This window comes from Antechinus flavipes, chromosome 1 (genome assembly GCF_016432865.1).
Source record: "Antechinus flavipes isolate AdamAnt ecotype Samford, QLD, Australia chromosome 1, AdamAnt_v2, whole genome shotgun sequence".
Taxonomy (NCBI): domain Eukaryota; kingdom Metazoa; phylum Chordata; class Mammalia; order Dasyuromorphia; family Dasyuridae; genus Antechinus; species Antechinus flavipes.
Window position 1 is genome coordinate 252,441,550 of NC_067398.1, and position 24,744 is coordinate 252,466,293.

Here is a 24,744-nt window from a genome sequence, read left to right on the forward strand (position 1 = left end):
CAACTCAAGCCTCAGTCCATTACAGGTATGGGTTATATATATGCAATCATTTAAAACATTTCCACATAAGTTACTGTTGTGAAAAAAGAAACAGACCAAGAGGAAAAAAAACCCCAAAATTAAGGAATTGAAAAAGACTATACTTCATTCTGCATTTTCCATCCATTCTTTATCTGGATGTTGTTAGAGTTCAAATGTTGGAGTTAGTTCTTCTCAAAGGCACAGCCGGTTTAGAGGCTTGGAGCCCTTCGGATGTCTCCAAATCCAAAGGTTCTGTCCTTCAGCCTCTGCCTCTGCTTTCTTCTGCCTCCAACCAAGACAGAGATGGAAGATCTCTCTTATCTCCTTCTGGGGAGCCCAGCCACCAACTTGCCGCGGAGAGAGGGCTTCTGGCGTAGCTCCACTGAAGTCCGTCAAAAGTGTTCTCTGCACCAGAGTCGTTCCTCTCGAGTCCAGCGCGATCAGCCAGCCAAGAGGAAAAAAGTGTATTCTGGAATGGCTGTCTCGCCTTATATGTGAACCTTCTGAGAGAATGGGATTATGGGTTTTCTCCCATAGTTCTCTCTGGCCCAAAGAGCTTTAAGGTGTGGACTCTCTTGAAGTTAGAAAGTGTACTTTGTGAAGCTAGCATACTTATGGACTCCAATGAGTAAAGGTGGGAACACAAGCCTTGTCTTGATTAGTTCTACTTAGTACCTTGTTTCAGGTTCTGGCCAAAACAACTTCTTGTAAGATTAGATCAACTCTAATTACTTAGCAGTTAGTAAGGATTCCAACAGGATGTGTCTAGCATTTTCCATTGTGCGTCTTTTGTAGTTGTCTTGGATCATTGTGTTGCTGAAAAAAACTAAGTTATTCATAGTTGATTGCCACACCGTGTTGCTGTTACTTTGTATAGTGTTTTCCTGGTTCTGCTGATATTGCTTTGCAGCAGTTCAATACAAGTCTTTCCAGGTTTTCTGAAATGTGCTTTCCCATCACTTTCTTATTGCACAGTAGAATAATATCTCATTGCATTCACATAACAAAACTTGTTCAGCCATTCCCCAATTGATTCTATTTCCAATTTTTTGCCACCATGAAAAGAGCTGCTATAAACATTTTTGCACATGTAAATTTTTTTCTTTAGTAACTTTTTTTAATAATAGCTTTTTATTTTTTAAAATACATGTGAGGATATTTTTCATCATTCACCTCTAAAAACCTTATGTTCCAACTTTTTCTTTCTCTCCTCTCTTCTTCTGTCCCTTAGGCAGCTAGTAATGTAATAAGATTAAATAGCACATCTAAGTTTTAAGGGGCTGGAAGCTCATTTTGATTCAACATCAGCCTTTTCTGTTGTCCATAAAGCTAATGTCATCTTAGTCTTCATTAAGGGAGGCTGGCTCCTAGGAATAAGTGAGGTGATAGTCTCATTGTACTTTGCCCAGGTTATATGTCATCTGGAGTACTGTGTGTGATTGTTAGCATTACAGTTTAAGATAGATATTGATAAACTGAAAAGTGTTTTGAGGGGCCTAATCAAGATGGGGAAGGACTGTGAGTCCATGTGATATGAGGATTGATTGAGGGAAGTAGGGATCTTTGACCTGCAGTTGATAAAGCTTTGGAGGTTGAGGACTCTTTTCAAGAAACATAGGAATGGATGTTGAACCTTTCTAAACATCCTCTAGAGGGCAGAAACAATTGTGAAAGATGGAAGAGTTCGAGTCAAATTTAGGCTTGGTGTCAAAAAAACTTTGTAACACTTAGAGCTATCCAAAAGTGGAGTAGGAGGCCCAAAGGAGTTCCCTGCTCCTTGTATGTCTTTTGTCGGACAGGTTTGGTATAGTAAGGTTTCCTTTCATCTATGGATTGGACTAGATGGCCTCTGAGATCCCTTCCAACATTCACTTTGTGCCATTCTGTATTTCTGTGATGTCCACAGTTGGAGGAAAGAGCTGAGCAGATCCGTTCGAAATCTCACCTGATCCAGGTAGAACGGGAGAAGATACAGATGGAGTTGAGCCACAAAAGGGCTCGAGTTGAACTTGAGAAGGCAGCAACAACCAATGCCAGGAATTATGAGGTGGGTATGAGCTAACTATTTCTAGACAAGCCTCTTGAGAGAATTGGGATCTTGTATGATACCTGCCAAATAAATAAGTGCCCAGTCAGCTGAAAAATCCCATAGTGACATGACAGCATGCAGCCAGAGGAGCTTTGGGTCTGGAACACTTAGGCATTCTTCCTCAGGGCCAATTATTTAAATGGCTTAGGTAATTGGAAATGCTTCGGATCCTTGACAGTGATGAGTTGGAATGGTGACAACTCCAGCACCCACATGAGAGGAAATGAAGCCTAAATGATGACTTTGAAAGTTTTCGACTTGAATGTCCTTATGGGTTTACTGAGCTATCTTGCTTAAGTAGGCAGCTGTGTCTAGGATTTGACCTTCTGGCATTCTTCTATCCTCTGGGAAAATAACAGGAGTATTGGCAGACATAGCATGTGTAATAGAAAAGGTGGATGCCTGTAGAAGAATCCCCTCGTTCCATCCATGAACAAATGGCACAGACTAGGGTCTTGCATTCTGCCTGATTGGTGTCAGAGCCCTTCAGAAGAACCGACTGGGCTGTGATTCCTTAGCGCCTTTGAGGTGATGGGCCATAATCCTCTTTTACTATGTAAATCCCTGACTTGATTTGCTTTGATTAGCAAAGCAATTTGCTATGAGTTTTTCAATAAGTGCTAATCAATTTTAGCAGAAATGCAGCCAGGGTTGAAAGCTGAGAATTGGATTACAAAGTCTTGGGCTCTTCTGCCTCCCAATCACTTTTTTCTTTGAGGAAGTTTTTGCTGTCCTCTTTATAAGTGAATAGTCACACTTTTTCTTGCTTAGTCACTATGAAAACAGTGGAAATAATAGCAGTGTGATATTAATTTGATTTTTTTTTTTTTTAAGAACCCAGATGATGTGACTCCCTGGTAATGATTTATTATCAAGGCCCTAGCTTTCAGTTAGCTTGAATTGGCATAAACTGTGAAACCTAGACCAGGAAGTATTATGCCTTTGTATCATTCCCCTGGCTATGCCTTATTCTCTTCAAAGTTTGTGTGTTAGTGGATTTTTCTGGCACTTTGGTTCAGCTTTAGCAGTTCAGTTTCCTAGTAGAGTGGCTGCTGGGAGTACTCCTTTTTAGAGTATGGAAAATGGATTGAAGAGTTTGATAAATTTTCCTTGCAGTCTTTTTCCCATGGGGAGGAATAGAAAAGGAAATGGACTGGAAATTAAAGTGAGGTTTTTGTCTTTTTTCTCTTAACTTACTAGTTATGTGATATTTTTGAAATCATCTAATCTTATATTCTGTTTCCTCTTCTAAAAGAATGCCAGATTTTTCTATAGATAAATTTTTATTGACAAATTTTTTTATATTACCAAAATTTCTTTTCTCTTTCCTACAGAATCTTCCTATATAACAAATATTTTTTTTTTTTAAAGAAAATAAAAGTAAGGGAAAAGGAAAAATCAGCAAAACTAATAAATTCATTAAAAAAGATTGGAAATATGTGTAATAAAATGTCATATGGACATCCTACCTCTGTGAAAGGGTAGAGTGGAAATGTTTTCTCTTTTTTCTTTGAAACCATGCTTGTTCTTTGTGGTTTTTCATTATTCACTTTTGATTTTTACATTATTGTGGTGATTACATGTATTGTTTTCTTAGTTCTTACTTCTTTGCATCAGTTCATATAGATCTTTCCATGTTTCTCTCTATTCATCAAACCTGTCATTTCTTTCAGCATAACAGTATTCCATTACATTTATGCACCATAGTTTATTTGACTATTCCCTGATGGGTAGCTTCTATATTTCCACTCTTTGCCATCACAAAAAGTGCTACTGTAGTGACTTGTTTTCCTCTTTGTTGTATGGGGCATTCTGAATTGACTGTAACATAGACTTAGAAACTATTTCTCCCCTGGATTCTTTTCTATAGAATTGAATGGAAGTTATTTTTCCTCATTTATAGAGGGAGGCTGACCGTAACCAGGAACTCTTGACCCGTATCAAACAGCTCCAGGAGAGAGAGGTGGAAGCTGAGAATAAATTGAAGGAACAGAATGAAATCAATAGGTCATGTAAACAGGATCTGGACACAGTAAACAAGAAGCTCCAGGAGAAAGAGAACAAGTTAGCTGAAGCTAATCAGGTGAGTCTTTGAAAACACTGTCGATCATATTTCCAGATCATGGGAGTTAAAATTGGAAGAAAATTTAGGGATCATATAATTCATTTGACAGAAAGTTCAAACTCTCTTCCAGGAGAGGTAAATTCACTTTTTAACACAGGAGTGAGGGAGTGGAGGCTTCTATTTCCTTTTTAGCATGTGATAACTTCAGAGCACCAAGGATCCTGAAATTAGAATAGATACCATGTTGATATTTAAGTGGCTCATCAAAGACTTTGCCATTTTACAAGATTTGTTGGTTCTGAAGGGAAATGAAGGGAAAAAAAAATCAAGGAAGGGAAAAGATGATGGCAAACCATCTGTATTCCTTCTGGCTCTTTTCTTGATGGCCATTTGGATGCTGCCTAAAGGTTATTTTAGTCTTGGCATGGAAAGGAGAATATACTTAGCATTCATTTTTCAGAATGAATGCTGATGTAAGAAGAGCAAGATTGGAGCTGGGATGGGATGTTTTTTTTGTTGACTTGCTGTGAATTAATGCATACCAACTCTGCTTCTGTATTGTTACTTTCTAGATGATTCTTGCTTGTAATGTAAGTAGGCGCTCCTCTAAAACAGAACTCCTCACAATGGGAGCCAGTTCATTCTTCCACTGCATATTCTTATTGAGGAGAATGTTTTTGATCTTGCCAGTGAGAAAGAAATATGAAAACTCAAGTGATAGATTGAAAGTGATGGGTTTTCTTTGTGGCCTCCTTTTTGGGGGGGTTTCCCTATCTGCCTGGCTTTTTTGATAAGTGACTTTATCTTTGTTTATCAGTGTTTCATAACAGCACATTCTGCCTTAATAATTAGTTAATGTGATGGTCTTGGCATTTTGTTTCTTTTTTTTTTTTCCTTCTTTTCTTTTGGATCCAGACCATCAGTGAATTAAAGGGAAAAATTTCTGAGTTGCAGTGGAATATAATGAACCAGGAAATGCAAGTGAAGAACTTGGAATCCCAGAAACAGGAGCTGATTGAGCAGTTAGATGTACAGCACAAGTGAGTATAGCATAATAAGAACCCTTTTAGGAAAAAACAAACAAACAAATAACTTGTTGCCTCTTTGTAGATGCTTTGAAGGGGAATTTCTTTCATGGATTTTGCTTTCTATTGGTTAACGAAAGGCTTTTCTTTTTTCTAATTGTGTGATAAAATTCTGTAAAATTTTGGATCCTACCATTATATAGAAATAGAATTGTTTTTTATTATAACTCATACATGTACACTTGGTTCCTTCCCTATCTGTTATGAATGAGTAAAGCCCACATGATTTACTAGAATTAGGTTATGAAAATCTTATAGTACATTCATAGAAAAAGCTTAAACCTAAATTATTTTTATTTATTGTGTTAATGATAACTATCTTAAACTTAATCCTTTTGTCTTGATTATTAACTAGTTCCATAGGCTAAGATCCAATTTAATTTTATGGTATATTTAAATTGTAAAAAATTATTATTATTGTTGTTATTTTTTTGGTGAGGCAATTGAGGTTAAGTGATTTGCCCAGGGTCTTTCAGGTAGTAAATATTATGTGTCTGAGACTGGATTTGAACTCAGGTCCTCTTGACTTCAAGGCTGGTGCTCTATCCACTATGCCATCTAGCTGTTCCTCTTTTTTTCATTATTAAGATTTTACAAGTATGAGAAGTCAATAGAATTATATAATGCCAGTAAGTCATTCAAGAAGCGTTTATTAAATACTTACTATGTGTCAGGCTTAATACTAAGTGTTGAGAATGTAAAGGTAAAAAAACAAAAGTCTCTACTCTCAAGCAATGTATATTCTTTCCTTCTCCGCTTTTGTTTTTCTTTAATATTTTTTTCTCAGCTACTTGTAAATCGAATTTTTACATTTGTTTTTAAAACTTTAAGTTCCAGATTCTCTCCCTTCCTCCCTCCTTACTGCTACATTTCAGTAGAAGTCATGTTTCAAAAGAAAATATGTATCCTGCCACCCCCAAAACAACTTCCTTCTTAAAGAGTAGTTTATTTCAGTTTATATAAACAGCAGTAGAAGTACAACCAAATTAGTTTACATAGGTACAATCACCAAATAGTGATTGTAACTTCTCTTTTTATCAATGATTTTGATTAAACAACCTTTAAAATTCAGGTGCTTTGCATTATTTTATTAAGTGGAAAATTGATTTGACATCTGATTTTATGCTGTTGATAATTAAATTTAATTTAAAATTCAGTTTGTTGGAGCCCCTTTTACATTACTGTTTTTAAAAAAATTGGACAGCATCAATAAAGGGTATACTTTTGGATTACCTGGCATAGGTAGATTTGCTGCTGATTCTGCATAGTTACCAATGCTAAACAGAATTTTAACATGCCATGATCTTAGGTATGTTTGTAATCCTTTATAATTCCATCCATTCCAGAATTCAGAAGCCATTGTGGTTTTTGCAGATTTTTGCATTTGTGAATGCATTGCTTTAACATCATGTTAGAGGACCAGAGTATCAGAGTGAGTGACCTTTAAGAGATGGCTGTAATTTACTCATTAACATTTTCTTGTGGATGGTAGAACCTGAAAGGAATTGAAAAGCTTTTTTATTAGTCTGCAAAATTTAAGAACTACCTCATTTAAAGAAGATGCATTCCTATTTATTTACTTCATTAAAAAATCTGTGGTACTATGTTACAAATTTTATGGAAAAACATTTTGTTGTACTTTATTTGTCTTTACTCACCATAACTAGAATAAAAAATGTCATTAAAGAAGTGTTTGATCAATAAAGAGGGACTTGACAGATGAAGAGAACGATGGATAACCTATGTGCTTCACTGATCCTTGAGATGTGAAGAGAATAAGGAAGGCCCTGAGCACATCGTATGAATCCTCCTTGACAAGCTTATGAGAGGATAGGTATAAAAGTTGTACAGAATGGACAGGGAGAAAAAGTAGGGCTTCATTGCTGGAAGGAATATATATATATGTTACTGGGATTGCAAATTATTATATTATTTGAATATTAGTATAGTGTCATAACTTCAGACTCATGTATTTTTATTGGCAATCTCAAGCCAAAGAGAATTTCTTGTTACTTTAGATTGATTGATAAATATCATAGATAAAAGTTTTTGTCTCTTTGTTACAGTAATAGATTTCTTTTTTTGGGGGGAGGGAATACAACAGTACATTATTTTATATGTTTAAGAGCTTGCAAAGAAAACAAAATTATGATTTGGTTTGCAATGCATCATCCAACTAGGCTTTGCTAAATTTACAGTGAACATTATTTGTAAAGATCACTAACCTGTAGAACAAGAATTCTTAGCCTGGGGTCCATGAACTCATTAAAGAGTTTATCATTTTTTGATAATTGTATTTCAGTCTAAGTGGTTTCCTTTATAATCCTATGTATTTTATTTTATGTACTTAAGAACATCATTCTGAGATGAGATCTATAGATTTTACCAGATAGTAGAGGAATCCTTGATTCATTCATCATCCTGCCTTACTTTGAAATTTTGCAATAGGCACAGAGCCTATTGTGGTCAGAGCCATGTTGTATTAATAATAATAATATGATTTAATCGTTAATATTTTGTTAAGAAAATCTTTTAAACTTACTAGAATATTTTTGTCATTTAGTGAAATACCTATGGGTAGCTGGTTAAGTCCTTGTTTTTGGCTATTGGATATGTATAAAAGGGGTAACTAAAGGGAGTAGTGGATTGGCCCTGAAATCTGGAGGACTTGAGTTCAAATTCATCCTCAGACACTTAACACTTACTAGCTGTGTGACCTTGAGCAAGTCAATTGTCTTCGAAAAAAAACAAAACAATTCTTTTGATGTATGGAAGATTTCTGTATTTCAGAGTTGTATAAATTAAGAGTATAATACTTTTCAAATTTTTGGTAACTTTTGCATCTGTAATTACCCAATTCTTCATTTTTGTAGTTATAGGCCCATTGGTGGGCCTCTTCCAGTTCTTAAGTATAGCTCTAGACAGTTATTATTTTACTTTACTTTACTTCATTTATTTATTTATTTATTTTTTGCTGAGACAATTAGGGTTAAGTGACTTGCCCAGGGTCACACAGCTAGGAAGTGTTAAGTGTCTGAGACAAGATTTGAACTCAACTCCTCCTGACTTCAGGGCTGGTGCTCTATCCACTGCACCACCTAGCTGCCCCTTTATTTTACTTTAAATCCAATAAAAGATTCCATATATGAAAGAGAGAAAGTAATTAATCTAACTCTGCCTTGCCTACTTTGGAAGTTTGTGTGTGTGTGTGTGTGTGTGTGTGTGTGTGTGTGTGACAACAAAGCATCCCATTTTAGAACCTTTCCCTTTTAGCTCCTGTAGTTTGTATCCAGAAGAACCAGTCTTTATTTGATAGTTAGAAATAAATATTTTGATTTGTGGCTGTTCTTATTTTATTGTTAGTAATGGTCAATAACAGGTTGTAGATATCATATTATTTCCTTTCTTAATTACTTTATATCCATTGATGGTGCTTGAAAATAAAGGGAAAAAATAAATATCAACACAATTGGAATTGAAAACCATCAATCGCTTTCTTCTTTAATAATGGCACTGTACTTTATTGATTCCCAGATGTAGTCTATACTTATTATACTCCACTGAACATAACAATTCTCTTTTGCCACTAGAATGTAGATTACAACAGAGGATAAATTACAGAAGCATTTGGATTGCCTCATTCAGTGGTATGGTAGGAATGCATATGTTTTATCTTGGCTAGTATGTTTTCTTCAAAGAAGAAGGTAAGGATGCTTTTCTCAGGATTTGCTAATTCTGGAGAATTAAGATATATAAAAAAATTTTGCCAATGGGGAATGAGAGTATCTGAGATATGGTGTAGTTCCCTTTCTCCTGCTGAATGTGGAGACATAAGGTATCAGTATCTATTTGTAGTGTTTATATCCTTTTAAATCCTTTCTACCTAGTCATTTTTACTTTTTATGGTCCTTGTGTATTTCATTTCTTTCTAGTCCCAAGGCTTTATCATTAGACTGGCCTTAGTTTATGTTATTGTTTAAAATTGCTGGCATTTGACAAACAAATTAAGCTCTAGATAAAGTCATTTCTTTCTTTTTTTTTTTTTAAGCCTTTTATTTTCAAAACATATGGATGGATAATTTGACAGCATTGGCCCTTGCATTGCCTTGTGTTTCAGATTTTCTCCCTCTCCCCACCCCTTCCCCTAGATGGCAAGCAATCCAATATATGTTAAACATATTTATACAATTCTCTTGCTGCACAAGAAAAATCAGATCAAAAAAAAAAAAAAGAAAGTAAATGAGTAAGAAAACAATGCAAGTCAACAACAACAAAAAGAGTGAGAATGTTATGTTATGATCCACATTAATTTCCCACAGTCCTCTCCTTATCAGAATTGATCATCATATAATATTGATGTTGCCATGTTGGTTTAATAAGAGCCAGAGGGAATCTTGTCTAAACAGCCTTTACAAACATCAGTTTATTAAGGGTTAGTGGGAACTAATGCAGAACTTCCCTGGGCTCTAGAATTCCATTGGCTTGAGGTGCTCATTGTTGACTGATTCTTGCAAGCCTGCTAAATCATTTAGAGGCAATTGTGCTTTGTCTGTTGGTGCCTAAAATCTGAAAGATTTTAGTTCTCCTGTTTAAGTATATAGAAATGAATTGCCTCTGTAATTCCTTAATAATCAACAAGAAAGAGGTTGACTGATGGAAGTGGATCTCTTCGATAAAGAGAGCTAATTCAGTTTCAATTGATCAAAGATGGGCAGAAGCAGCTACACCCAAAGAAAGAACACTGGGAGACGAATATAAACTGCTTGCATTTTTGTTTTTCTTCCCAGATTATTTATACCTTCTGAATTCAAGTCTCCCTGTGCAGCAAGAAAACTGTTCGGTTCTGCACACGTATATTGTATCCAGGATATACTGTAACCTATTCAACATGTAAAGGTCTTGCCATCTGGGGGAGGGGGTGGAGGGAGGGAGGGGAAAAATCGGAACAGAAGTGAATGCAAGGTATAATGTTGTAAAAAATTACCCTGGCATGAGTTCTATCAATAAAAAATTATTAAAAAAAAAAAAAAAGAAAGAGGTTGAAATTCCTAAAAGAAATTAATTTGGTGAACTGCATCCATGTTGTTTCCAACATCCTTTTCCCTCCTCTTTATTAAAGTACATCTTTTCAGAAGCATTTATTTTTTCTTCCTTCCTACCTTCCCATCTGCAGAGGAAAAACCCTGCAAAACTTATGAAATATATACATCAAGCAAAACATCCTCACATTAGCCATGCCCCAAAAGGTGTATCTTGTTCTCTACTTTTAGTCCATCATCTTTGTCAAGATGAGATGTGGCATTTATAATAAGTCTTCTGGAATCATAGTTGTTCAATGCATTGATTTCATATTTCTTAGATTTTTTCAAAATTGTTTATTTTTGCAGTAATGATTAAATTCTTTTCTTAGGTCTGCTTACTTCACTCTGTATCAGTTCATGCAGATTTTCTGAAACTATCTATCATTTCTTATACTATAGTAATGTTTTGTTTTACTTTATACCATAATTTGTTCAGCTTTCACCAGTTAATGGACATCTCCTAAGTTTCCAATTTTTGGCCATTATAAAAAGAGCTACTACAAGCATTTTTGTACACATAGGTTCTTAGTAAAATCATTAGATCAAGGGATAGATACAGTTTAGTAACAGATGAAAAGATGTTCAAACAATAGATACTTGGAATGATTGGAGGAGATGCTTTGCCCATAGCCATATTACATAAATTGTAGGTGATACCTCCTTTCTAAGGCTTGGCTTTGGATTTGGCTTTTGAAGTAATAAGTTGAAAAGATGTTTGATAATTAGCCTTTGGAATTTGGCAACTTTTTAAATGGTATCCTGATATCTGATGTTAAGGCAGTAAATATCTTTCTGCCCCATTGAAACTTAGGACTTTCTGCAAAGTGACTCTCCTAGTTAGTTGGGCAAGCCAGCTGAGGTCCCCCTGAAACTCAGGCTGCTCTAACTGCAAGACCACTTGGGGATTGAGAGAGGGTATGTGCTCGAATTAAGTTGATTTAGCAAGGAAAGGAGGCACTGGATATTTAAGAGACTATGGAAAAAGGCAGTCAGTTTACTATCATACTGAGAGACTTTGAGTGAGTCCAGTTTTCAGCAATTGTTTCATCAGAAGACTACTTAGGGAAGGGGCATCTGCCGAGTTGGCAGTAGGATACCTGAGTCACAATTGGTGCTAACCAAGATATTGTTGGATAAATATTTTTACTACTTGAGAGTAACTATATGAGTGTTTATGGCTACTTCTGTTTTGGTAGAAACCTTTGGAAATCTTTGAAGTCATCTGAACCATCTACTTGTATTTAATCTTAAACAGTTTTGGGTGCCTAGGGGGAGGAATGTGAAACATAAGTTCTCTTGGTGATGTAGATGAAGGAAACTGGAATGCTTTGTCATACCAGGTCCCCTTAAAATAACTAGTTAGTGGCTAGTGAAGAAGGCAGATCTTACCTTTGTAATAGATTACAGGAAGGTGAATAAAGTTGCTCTATCAATTAATCACTGTGAATATGTTTCTGATAGTATAAACATGGACCAGTCACTAGTGGCTACTAAAACTGCTTCTGTTCATGATGCTAGTAATTGCCTTTCAAATATCAGTGGGTTATGATTATGCTTTGTTCTTGACCTGCCTTCAATTAACACGTTGATGATATTATCCATTTTCCTCTGTCTCAAGATAGGAGACTTTCTTTTACTCATGTAGTTGATATTTATTAAAGATATTGTCTCATGTTGCATACCAGTGAACTGTGCCAGAATCCAAGTTCTTCCAGAACATATAATTCTTTCTTATAGACCTCCTACAATGTACCTTCTGATCAGGGCACCCATTTTCTTTAGAAACCTATCAAAGATTGGACATGCTGCTAATACATTTGCTAAGTCTTCTATCTCTGGTGTCATCTTCAGGCATTTAGTATTTATTGAACACTGGGATGAAGCACTAAAGTAGTGGAAGGTGGAGTGTGGTGAAGGTATTCCCTTAGTAGAGGCTTCCAAAGGAATAGGGATTTGTTATAATTCCTCTGATCTCTGGTCTCTCAGGAAGGATGTGTTTTTCCTTGGAGGGTGGCTGATGGTACTCTATAATGAATCTCCATATCAATTTAGATCCTGGGACAGCTTGCCTCCAAGTGGCTTAGGACCTCTCTCTGCTTCATTGTTATAGATAATGTAGACCTAGGGTGCTGATTAGTGACTGTATTGGGAGTTCTTATCATTATTGCTCTAATCCTGATGTTCTCTGTGCACCTTTTTATTGTTGCTTCCTTTTCAAATGTCCCAGATAATACTTTTACTGCATGGGCTGTGGTGTTGATTTTTTTTTTTTTTTAAAGAGGATTTTGATATTGTTGCATGTTTTTTATCTTTTGTTAAAATAAAAAAAGCATTTATTAAGTGTTTACTGTGTGCAAAGCACTCTAAATGCAGGGAAAACAAAACATATAGCTCTCTCCTTTCAAATAACTCACATTTTAAGGGAGAAAATAACATAGAACGTTTCAACTCTAAGTCAGATGGAAAGGTCCCGTGGTTCTTACGGTACAGCAGTAAGCAGATGGTAGTACCTCTTCTTTAATGTCATTTACACTGATAAAATTATGTCACTTTCTGATGCTGAACTGTTTGACAATGCCAAGGACTTTGGTAGCAAAAATTTTCTGTCTACAGGGATTGAGGTTATAATACCTCCGGGAGTGATTGCTATGCTGCTTTTCTCTGGAGTTGCTTCCCAGAATGATGGTTGAGGGCACTGGACTGGAAGCATTGTTATTCCCAAGGCTCTTGGGCTCAGGGTCCTGAGCTGTCTCCATCAGGATCTGAGGGATGATGCTTGTCTACTGTGTGCCAGGAACTATAAGGGCTGGGGATTTAAAAAAAAAAAAAGAAAAGTTTTTGCTCTCAAGTTCACATTGTAATAAAATGTGATGGTGGTTGGAGTTGTCTTAATGCTTGGTACCTTCTGTCTGTTCTTTAGGAGGCCCTGCTGTTTCAGCTGGGCTTGGCCATTGGTAGGGATGGCTGACTCTACATAGAAATTGCTCTCCAGGTGATGTCTGCAAAGGCTGGCCTGTAAGCAGGACTAGTAATCTAAGAAATGTGGCCACTTTTAAGGCTCATTTATTTTTCTGCATATTGGTGACTTTTGATCAGTAATTGCTGCAAGTACTGATGAGGAAAACTGGGCTCCCTGTGTACAATGATTTTTCTTTTTGATGATGGCTGGGTTAGATGCTGGGTTAGAAGCAGATCTGGTGGCTTAGGACTTGATTGCTGCTCTTCCCAAGCATTTTGGGCTTAGGGTTTTTGACTATCTTCATCAGGATCTAAGGGGAGATAGTAAACAAGGTCATGGTGGTGGTTTGATTGCCTGTAACTTGCTGCTTCCTATCTTTATCTTGGAGTAAAACAAGGATGTCTTGCCTGTCCTATATATGTATTTCTCCTAAGTTCTTCATCCATTGAACTGTATTGGGTTTTATCCTAAGGTCAAGAGTTGTTTCATGGTCAGATCTGGAACATTTTTGGGACCAAGGGAATGGCATGTACTATGACAAGGATTTATTTTATGAATCATGGAATGGTTTTCCTTTAAGGAAGGAGCAGCTAGGTGGTGTAGTGAATAGAGTACCAGCCCTGAAGTCAGGAGGACCTGAGTTCAAATTTGGCCTCAGACACTTAACATTTCCTGGCTGTGTGATCCTGGGCAAGTCACTTAACTCCAAATGCCTCAGGGAAAAAAAAAAGAAGAAGAAGATAAGGAAACTGTCTTTAGCATTTAGTTCATATGGAAATAGAAAATTTCTACCATATGGGGACTGATATTCCTGAGATCTGATGGAATTTCTGCTAATTTGTGGTCCTGCCTTGTCAGATGTGAAAGTTTCAATAAATATATTCTTTTAAATCTTTTATTATAACTTGTCATTTTTATTATATGCTGTGATCCATGAATAACATTTCATTACATTCTCATCCCAAAGCTGAATCTTTGGACAGAGCTTAGGCCATTGCTCAGAAAATGTGGTGTTTGATAACCAGCGACAACTTTTGATAAAGACCATTTCCATTTGTTGTTTTGTTCCATGAAAGATTTCTCATTGTCCAGCTATGTTTTGAGTAATCATTGTAAAGTGTGTAAATATATATATAATGCCATAAATAGGATTTTTGGGGGCATTAAAAACATGTGCATTTATAAAATATTAAAAAATATTCTGTTTTATACTCAGTAGCTGTTGCTTGCCCTTAATCCTGGCTCTGCCAAAATCATACAAATCTTATTAATATATTTCTGTTGAATGGACTTTCATATTGGGAATGATGGTTAATTTGTGAAATGTCTTCATGTATTCAGATGGTAACTCTCTTGTCTTTTGAACAGAAAATGGCAGGAAGCCAGCCAGAGAGTCCTGGAGCTCCAAGCAAACCATTGTCTTATAGCTGACAGTGAAAAGAAAATAAAAGTGAGTAGGATATGTGTTTCCTTCTCCCTTCCAGTTAGGTCAAGGTGTTTTTATTTTGTAGACGTTACATGTGGATAGATTTGGTATTTCTGAAGGACAATTCAAAAGTATGTTTAAGGATGGGATAGGGGGGTACTTTTTAGTTAGTTCTGTGTTACACTAGGCTGTCTCAGATCTATAGTTTTAGATTAATTGCAGCTTATATAGAAATATTAATTTCTTTGCACAGACAAATATGTAATCAACAAACATATCTTTTTTGAAGGGAAACAAAATGGATGAATTTTAATTTTTTGGAATGCATGAATTTTGAGTCCGTGGCCAATGAGTTAAAGATATGATTAATGAGACCAGCTTGGCTATTGAGGCCAAATTTGTCTTTGATGGGCTAGTTATCTTTGCTTTGCTAATAATCATATATTATATCTCTAACCTTATTAAGACATCTAGAAATAATTGGATTAGGTTTTCGTAGCTGCATCAAGATAGATACAACCCTATTGTTTGAAAAATGAATCAAAGTTTTTATTCTGACTTCCAATCAGTAGCACTATGTGATTTTATGAAGTATAGTATAATTTATTGATATTGAAAAAAGGAATTTGCTAAAGTTTAGTAGCCCATCAGCAGGCCTTCAATGCTCCTATGTTTCATCTCTTTTGGGTCTCTGCTTTTCTTAGGAATTGGAACAGAAGCTATCTCTGCAGGAACAGGATGCTACCATTGTGAAAAACATGAAGTCAGAACTTGTACGATTCCCAAAGATGGAGAGGGAAGTGAAGCAATTAAGGGAGGAAAATGCCTACTTGAGGTAATGGAGGAAAAATGGTCTGTTGCTGACGGAAATTCTAGAGCCTTTTGTTTCTCAGATTATTATTTAAATTTCCTAAAATCTCAGCTAGGACCTCTGAGATCACAAACGCATCTTAACCACATCATTTAGGAGATCCTTTTCCACATCCTAGCTAAGTGTTTTAAGTGTTATCTCTGCTTGAAGATTTCCAGTAATAAAAAAACCTATTATCTCCTAACATATCCCTTTTAGACAGCTCTAATCATTAATAACTGAAATCTGCCTCTCTTAATATCCTATTCATTGATATTAATTCTGTTCTTTGGGGTCAAGAAAAACCAGTCCAATTGATATCATAGTCCTTCAAATACTTGAAGGTAGCTATCATATCCTCCCTAAGACTTTCTCCACCTTTAGGCTAAACTTTGTAATCTTTCTTGATTTTTCCGTCTCTCATCACCCAAATCTAATCAGTTAAATCTTTTAGATGATGTCTTCACAGCATCTTGGTTCTCTTTCTCTATTTTCCAGTCTACATGCTAGTTCAGGCCTTGAAACATTGTTGCCCTGGCCTATTGCAAAAGTCTTCTAATTACACTTTATATATGATAGATACTTGTTGCTTGTTGTATTGAATTAATGTCTTCTTTTTTCTAAAGTCTGTCCCCTTTATTTCATTTTCACTGCTGCAAAAATCATCTTCCTATGGCATAGGGAGGTAGAATAGAATAAAAGAGAGTCATTTCTGAAGGCATCTCACTGTCCTGCTCTGTGATAAAATTGGAAATTCTCATTCTGATATTAGAAATGCTCTACGGTATTGACTACTTTCTTATTCATTTCATATTTATTCTCTTTTTAACAAATTCTGCATTCTTACCTAAATGGTCTATTTAAAATTCCATGAATCTTGCATTAATTAATTAATTAATTAATTTGTTCGTCCATTCATTCATTCATTTATTTATTGTTACAGCTTTATTTACAAGATATATGCATGGGTAATTTTTCAGCATTGACAATTGCAAAACCTTTTGTTCTAATTTTTTCCCTCCTTCCCCCCATCCCCTTCCCCCAGATGTCTGAATGGTTGCCATCATCTTCAACTTTGCCTCTTAGAATAGCTTGTGACCTTTCAGTCTCAGCCTGGATGTCTCCTGCCGTGTGAATCCTCTGCTGCCTTCATTTCCAGTTGTCCATACTTATCTTTTCTTGTCTGTTAAATATAAGTTGTATCCTCTCCAGTAGATATAAGTTCCTTGAGGCCAAGAATGATTTGATTTTATTTTCATATCACTAGCACCTGATAAGTAGCTAGTGAGTGCTTAATGCATGTTTGTTGAATTAAAATCTTTTCCTTTATCCAAATAATGATACAAGTATGAACCAAGCAAGAACACTCCAATAAAGGAAATTATGGTGATTTTGTCTTTATTTTATGTTATGTTCCTTTTTCACTCTACTTTAGTACATACAAGTCTTTTTGTATTTCTCTTCTTTTTTTCCCCTTTCCTTATGGTTTAGTAATATTAAGTTCCATTCATATACCATTATTTATTCAACTGTGACCTAGTCACTAGGCAAACATTTTGGTGAAACTTTTTATTTTTATGAGTAATGCTCTTAACCTTTTTGCATCAAAGCCTTTTCTTTTTGTCAGTAACCTATTTGGGACTTTTGCAGATTCAGAAAGTACAAACAATTGAATAACTATATTGCATAATTCGAAATTATTTTCCTGTAGTTAAAACAATTTTCAGATCCACCATCAGTGAATTAGTATGCCTATAGCCCCTCCATCAATGAATTTGCCCTTGTTTTTGTAATTTTTATTATTTGAGTCTGAGGTAGGTCACAGGATCTATATTTGAAGATGGAAGGGACTTTAGAGGACATTTAGGTCAACTGCCCTCATCCCTGGGGATACTGAGGCCTTTAGAGGTTAAGTGGTTTACCCAGAAGTCTCTTAAGAAGTAGTAAAGTTGATCTAATTCAGTTCCAATTGATCAATGATGGACAGAATCAGCTGCACCCAGAGAAGGAACACTGAGAAATGAGCGTGAACTGTTTGCATTATTGTTTTTCTTCCCAGGTTCTGAATCCAATTGTTCTTGTGCAACAAGAGAACTGTACGGTTCTACACACATATATTGTATCTAGGATATACTATAACATATTTAACATGTATAAGACTGTTTGCCATCTAGGGGAGGGGGTGAAGGGAAGGAAAGGAAAAGTCAGAACAGGAATAATGATAATAACAGTGATAATGTTGTAAAAAATTACCCATGTATATGTTCTGTCAATAAAAAGTTAAAAAAAAAAAAAAAGAAGTAGTAAAGTTGGAGTTGTGAACTGATGCAAACACTCTGGAGAGCAATTTGGAACTATGCCCCAAGAGCTATAAAATTGTGCATATCCTTTGATCCAGCAGTGTTTCTACTGGATCTGTATCCCATAAGAGATCATAAAAAAAAGGAAAAGAACTTACATGTGCAAAAAAGTTTGTAGCATCTCTTTTTGTGATGGCAAGAAATTGGAAATTATAGGAATGCCTATCAATTGGAGAATACTGTGGTATACAAATGTAATGGAATATTATTTTATAAGAAATAATGAGGCAGATTTCAGAAAATCCTGGACAGACTGATGCTGAGTGAAGGAAGCAGAACCAGGAGAACATTGTATATATAATAACAACAAAGTTATATGATGAACAACTATGATAGACTTAGCTCTTCTAAGGCAAATATAGTGATCCAGGAGATTTTTGGTGAAAAACACTGCTTTCAAGCTTTTCCAGCAGCTCTTTTGAGTACATAGTAGCTTGACATATATTTGTTTCTGCCACTCCCAAATTAATTTTAAAGCATCATTTTTAAAGTTTTTTGAAAGAGAATTTGGGAGAACTCAGGAGGGTGTCCCTGTCCTTACTCTATGTTATGTCAACTTTGCTACCTTGAAGCATATTTGCAGGAACCAAGCTATGAATGATATGAAAGTAATCAGACCTTCCTAGAATAACAAAGATTTGATAGGCAGAATTAATTTTCTAGACTAGGATGAGACCCAAGTATCCTCCTTTAGTTTGGTAGATACTGTGAATTTGCTAATCAAGCCCAGGAGCAGGTTCAGGACAAAGGATTGGTTGCTTTATAAATGATCGTTCTCTCCCTGCTGCCACCAGAGAAATGAAAGAGAACAATGGTTTGTTGAAAGAAGAGGTAGAAGGACTTCAGAGAAAATTGGAACGTCATGAGAAGTTACAGGAAGATATGGTGACCTTGGAATTGGAGAAGGAGGTGAGGATCTTTTCTAAAGAGAGATCAACTGTCTAGTGTTTTCTTACATACCTATCTTAGTTTTCTTGAAGGATCTTAAGATTTCAAGTCTGGATTGATTTGTTTATTGAGAATGGACATTTCCTTTTTAGTTTGTTTTCCCTTAAACCTCAGCCATTATTGTAATGTCTCTTCTAGTAATAAGAAAAAGAAAATGCAAGATACTCTTTCTTTGAAAGAGGTTTTTTCCCTTCTGAGTAAGACCTTTAATAAAATACAACAGCACTTTTATCTGAGGATAGTTGAGTCTCAATTGAAGAGACCCTTATTATTGTACATCTGTATTATGTGTCCTTGAAAGATCTACCCTTAGCTCTCCATGCAGCTACAGCGTGTAATTTTTAGAAAAGACATTCATCATCTTTTATTTTTACATTTTGTTGGTAAAACTCTTTTACATAAGGTTTTTTATTAATGTCTTTTGTTTTTTATATCCTTATGGTATTCGCCACCATTTGTCCCAGATGACCCTCTCTGGGAGCCATCCTATATAACAAATAGTCTTTTTTATTACCTAAAGGTGCAACGAGGGGGAAAGGGACATCCTGCTTTAATAGTAGTTCTTTTTTCTTTTCATTCCTCTTTGATGGGTATTTCAGTCTATTAGGATTATTCACTGACATTAAGAATAGTTATGTAAAGTTTTTTGAGGTCGGGGCCTAATGCAGTTGAAGGGCATGTGCTAAATAACAATCTAACATAAATAACTAAGTCACCTATTTGATTTTTCTTTTTTGTTTGATTGTTAAAAATCTGTCTCTAGCAAGATGGGGAAGTCATTCGAATACTCCTACTTGGTAGCTGTATTGTTCCATTCTCTTCCAGTAATGGGAAGAACTTGTTTCTATTATGTTTTCTTCTATTATCTTTCTGAGAAAAAAGAAAGGCTCTGGTGGGGTGGATTTCTTTTAGGGTGGATGGGAAAGAAGGTTGTGGGGAGGCATGTTTATGATTTCATCAGTTGGATAGATCTCCTAGGGATAAACTTCTACCTTTTTTTTTTTTTTTTTCTGAGTTAATTTGGGTTAAGTGACTTGCTCAGGGTCACCCAGCTGGGAAGTGTTAAGGTTCTGAGGCCAGATTTGAACTCACATCCTTCTGATTTCAGGGCTGGTTCTCTATCCACTGTGTCAGCTAACTGCCCTGAGAAACTTCTACTAGTAGTGAGCTACACTTGCCATGTAATTTATAGAGAGGAGCATTGAAAGGTCAAGGGATTTGCCCAGAGTTACCTATATTTATTTAGATAAGCCTTGAACCTTGGTCTTTGAGATCAGTTGTCTCTTTGCTACACTCTGGTGTGGCAGCCAGCATTCATGATTCTGTATGTTTGGTTAGTTCATGGTTTTGCAGTAAGGTTCTATGACTTTTTCACATTACTTTATGCATTTGGGGATGTATATTTTCATTTATGAAGCTAGAGAAGACTGAACCAGGGAAACATACATTGAAAGTAGAGCATTTGGGGAAAAATACTAACCTAATTGTTTTTCCACAAGGGTCTTACTTATAATATTAACATTTTTCTAAACAGGTAGAAGTTATAAAAAAATTAAGGATCACTTCAATTACTCTCATATCTAGTCAGTCTTTTGATTCAAGGAGCAGTTGTGATTTGGCCCAGTATGTCATTGTGAATCAATGTCTATCATGCTCTAATCATGAGACTGAAAAAGATGTTGAGTCTTAAGGGAGATTGTTCCTGGAATTTGAGATGGAAGGAAACAGTTTTTATATATTATGATTTCTCTGACTTTTTAGAAACTGCTGGAAAAGCTGAAAAGCTGGGAGAGACTGGACCAAACCATGGGCTTAAATATCAGGTATGTAATAAATATGTGTGAAGTTATGCTGGCCTTTCTTTCAGTTTTCAAACTGTAATGGCTTAAAAACATTTTTTTGGAAATATATTTCCAAATTTCCCTGAATCAGGTTATCTAAAGAACTTATCTTTATTTTTAATAATTTGTGTTTTAGTTTGATTTGGTGAGTTAATCATGATCTTTAAAGACAAACTCAATTTGAAGCATCAGAATGTTATAACTTTGAGGACATGAAAGCCCAAGTTAAGTTTTGGTGTAGGTACTTAGATATTTTTGGTATTCAGCAGAAGTATATAACTTCCATTTTAAAGTCTTTTTCATCAGTTTGGAATTTAAGAAGAGAATTTCTTGTGATAATAGATAATAGATATTAGATGCTTAAAAACCATAGAATAAATGTATTTTGATACTTCAGTATATATTGATTGATTTTTCTCAGAATTTTTTTATTTGTCTATACTGTGCTATCTTACTATGATTTCAGAATGTGGCTTTCTCCAGTGGCACAGATCAGTGCCATACTTTCTTTTCTATGGGATGATTATCTATTTCTTCCCATAATTTCCACCCATCATGTTGTTGTTGTCTTTCTGTGGTTCTCTTGACATTGCTTCATCACAGTGAGTTTACCTCTCTTCTGTTTCAAAATGAGCATATATCCCTGATGATTTGGGGAAAATAGAAATTATTAATAATGTGGTCTAGTGGAAGTTGTGTGATACTGACATTCAGAGGATCTGATATAGATCTCAGTGTTTCCACTATTACTCAGGCAAGCAGTTTAATCTATTTGGTCTTCAGCTATTTTATCTTCAAAATTAAAGAGTTGGATTGTGTGGTGTTCTTTTTCTTCTTTTAAAATATAGTATATAGATGATTCGTAAAGATTCCAACAGGATTGGATGATTTCTTAGACTCTTTTAGCTTTTATCATCTCTGATTCTATGTTCTAAGATTCTAAAAATCTGGTCCTTTGATAAGGATCCTTAATTTAATATCTGTCTGACTTTAATCTTTTGATCATACCTTTGTTTTTATCACAGTAAGGAGCTGCTGGTAAAAAATCTTCTTCTGCTGATGTAGACCTGTAGTAATTGCTATTTACAATCTTCTAGAATTGCTTGAAATCACACAGCCTGAGTGTATGCTTTCCTGGGTGGGAAAGCTTGTACTCACATTTTCTGGAATCCAAGGCCATCTCTATCTGCTATATAGTACTGCTTCTCTTTAATAAATATTTAAAAAGAGGTTGAAGAAGTCAGAAAGAAGAAAAGCCAATTTACTGGCAAAAGGACCTAAGAAATCATTCCATTGTGACTTCCTAAGGTTGGAAAGGTTAAGTATGAGGAGAAAAGATGGGAAAGAAATTTAATGGCTGACTCTAAGGGAAAGAGAGAATTTGAGAACAATAGGTAAAGGCCCAGGGCCTCATGAACAAATTTCAGATTCCATAGCAATTCTAATCCTGGTGCACTCAAAACAATTTTTAGTGAGTGCCCCCAAAAATTCCTTGATTGACATGGAAATAGATGAGTTTCAGTTAAAAGTAACCCATATAGGTTTTAAAAATTTGAGGACCATTTATTTTATGCTCATAAATTGATCCTTCAGTTCCCTGTTTTCCACTTGGCCTGTTGTATTCTTTCCTTCTTGTTGGACTAAGAATATGCAAGGAGAAAAGTAATTTTGAGGTATTCTAGTCTTCCCTTTAGAAAGAAATAATTTGTCCCAGCATAGTTTTTGTGTCAATTGTTGGTTGAAAAGCTTTTACTTCCTGCTGTTCAGGTTTAATGAGGTAATTTCATAGTGGGGGGGAAATGGAACCAAGTGACTCTTCCTGCTGAAGTTTAATAACATCTTCATTTAAAATCAGAACATTCAGTACAAAGTATTAGCAAAATATTTGATTACATCGCATTGTGGAGTATTGTTAAAGGGTTCTTTTTACATGTGTGTGTGTGTGTGTGTGTGTGTGTGTGTGTACAGAAAAGGTAATGGCTCTCAAGAAAATAATTTCTTTTTTGTGATCATAATAAGTGAGTTGGACTGAGTTTTTAGGCCTGCTTTTATGATTTGAAGAACATTGTGTTTTTCCCCCTCCAGTCTGGGATAGAAAGATAAAAAATATAATGGGAAATTATTGACCTAATCATATCCTTGTATGAGATCTCCTTTGCCAACTTCAGCTAGCCTAATTGCCAGCTTGTAAGTAGACAGGAAGCAGGATGGGGTTACAGATTGGACGCTGATAGCACATTTTTTATCCTAGGGTCCTAGAACAGGTGTTTATCCTAGAGTCAATGTGATATGCGTTTTGCTTCTTTATAAATAAGAGGGGGTGGGAGGGCTGTAAGCAGCAACCATTAGTCTTTCTGTTACTTCTTATTTCTGTCTCCATCTTCCTGTTACCCCATGATTCTCTATGGAGGAGTTGTTCATCTTCCTCTGGTGGTTCTGCAACTATTTTCCTTCAAGCATAACCTCTTTGCCACTCAATTTCTAATTTCATAAGCCTTCATTTGAATATCTTACTGAGTGGCTTTTACCTTTTCTCTAAATTTTTCTGGAGAGACTGGACTTAACATTTTCAGTTAGTCATTCGAGTTCTAGGGAGCATAGTTGTTTAGAGGGCTTTTTGTTTTTACATACTTGTTGGGTTTTAACACAGGCAGGGATGTGGAGGCCTTTCATACTGTTCTACAAAACTTCCAAGATTGGGAATTTTCCTTAAAGAATTGTCCTTTACTTAAAGAGTAATTTAATTACGCTATCCAATTACTGGCTCTGAAATCATCTTCCATTTCAGCTACTTTTATTGGCTTTAGTTTCTTCTGCAACTTTAAAATGCTTTTTGGTGTTTTTTTTTCCTTCTGCTTTCAAAAATTATAGAGAACAAACCAGGATGCTATATGTTTTTGAACTTAATCTGAAAAACCCAAGATTTTTTTATGCAGATTCCAATAGAGCCGTAATCTTCAGAAGTCATTTTTCTTTTCCAGATTTATTAGTCCATCAGAAAGCATCTCTCCTGTGAGTCTTTGGCAAATCATAAGCACCTATGATTTCTCTAGAATAAAAGGGATCAAATGACCACTTGTATAATCAGTCAAGCCTCTACTAGAATGTACTTAGTATCTGCTAAAAGATAGATAGAATAAAACAATCAGAATACATGCAGTAAAATTGAATTTCTATCCCAAATGCAAAAATAACACATATTTATTCATTTTACATCCACAGTATGTATTCCCCAAGTCATGTTAACTTTCTTGAACTGTTCTTTCTTTATTCTGTATTCTTTTACTTGTTGATCTCATTAGTTTCCATTGGTTCATGTTGTCTTTAGGCAGACAATTCCCAGATCTGTATACCTAGGCCTAGTTTCCCTTCTCATAGCCTTGGTGATGTCCAAGGGCATTTCAGTTCATCAAATCCAAAGTTGCTCACTATCTTTCTCCCTAAAGTTTCTCCTCCTCTGAACTTCTTTATTACTTTTGAGGGTATTAATATCCTTAATAATAAGCCAAATCAGAACCTGTTTGTAAGGATCCTCAGTCTGCCCTCCCCCCCTCCCCCATTTCTGGTATGTTGCCAAATCTTGCAATTTGTTTTTGCACAACATCTTTTATATGTGGTCTTTTCTCTCCAATTCCCGTAGTTGTTTTTCTAATTCAGGCCATCATCACCTATAATTTGATTTGTTGTAGTAGCCTCTTACTTAGTTTTCCTTCTTGAGATCTCTTTGTTCCCCAATCCATTCTTTATACAATTGTCAAAGTGATTTTCCTTAAGTAAATGTGTGGCCATATTAACTTTCTCTATAACTCCATTCAGCTTCTCATAATAAACTCTAATTGATCCATTACCTATTATCCTATTTGATCCTAAATCAATCAAATGGACATCCTAATTTGATTAGCCCGTCTATTCAAATATGGTAAGATGCTTGTTGTTTGGCTTCTAAAGGTCTTCCCAACTAAGTTTTTTCATATCTTTCAAGTTTTCTTACATATTGCTCCCTTCCTTATATACTTTCA

At 35.5% G+C, this 24,744-nt stretch overlaps 1 protein-coding gene across 2 annotated transcripts in view; it reads left to right on the plus strand.

The window, feature by feature from the left end:
* The window catches only part of MAD1L1 (mitotic arrest deficient 1 like 1), an 872,812-nt gene that overhangs the window by 13,268 nt on the left and 834,800 nt on the right, over window positions 1-24,744 (plus strand). For both annotated transcript variants that reach the window (XM_052000199.1, XM_052000207.1), the window contains exons 3-9: window positions 1,928-2,068; window positions 4,014-4,193; window positions 5,091-5,215; window positions 14,669-14,750; window positions 15,431-15,561; window positions 18,731-18,845; window positions 20,646-20,707. In XM_052000199.1, coding sequence (XP_051856159.1) covers window positions 1,928-2,068; window positions 4,014-4,193; window positions 5,091-5,215; window positions 14,669-14,750; window positions 15,431-15,561; window positions 18,731-18,845; window positions 20,646-20,707 — 836 coding nt within the window. The remainder of the gene's footprint in view (window positions 1-1,927; window positions 2,069-4,013; window positions 4,194-5,090; window positions 5,216-14,668; window positions 14,751-15,430; window positions 15,562-18,730; window positions 18,846-20,645; window positions 20,708-24,744) is intronic.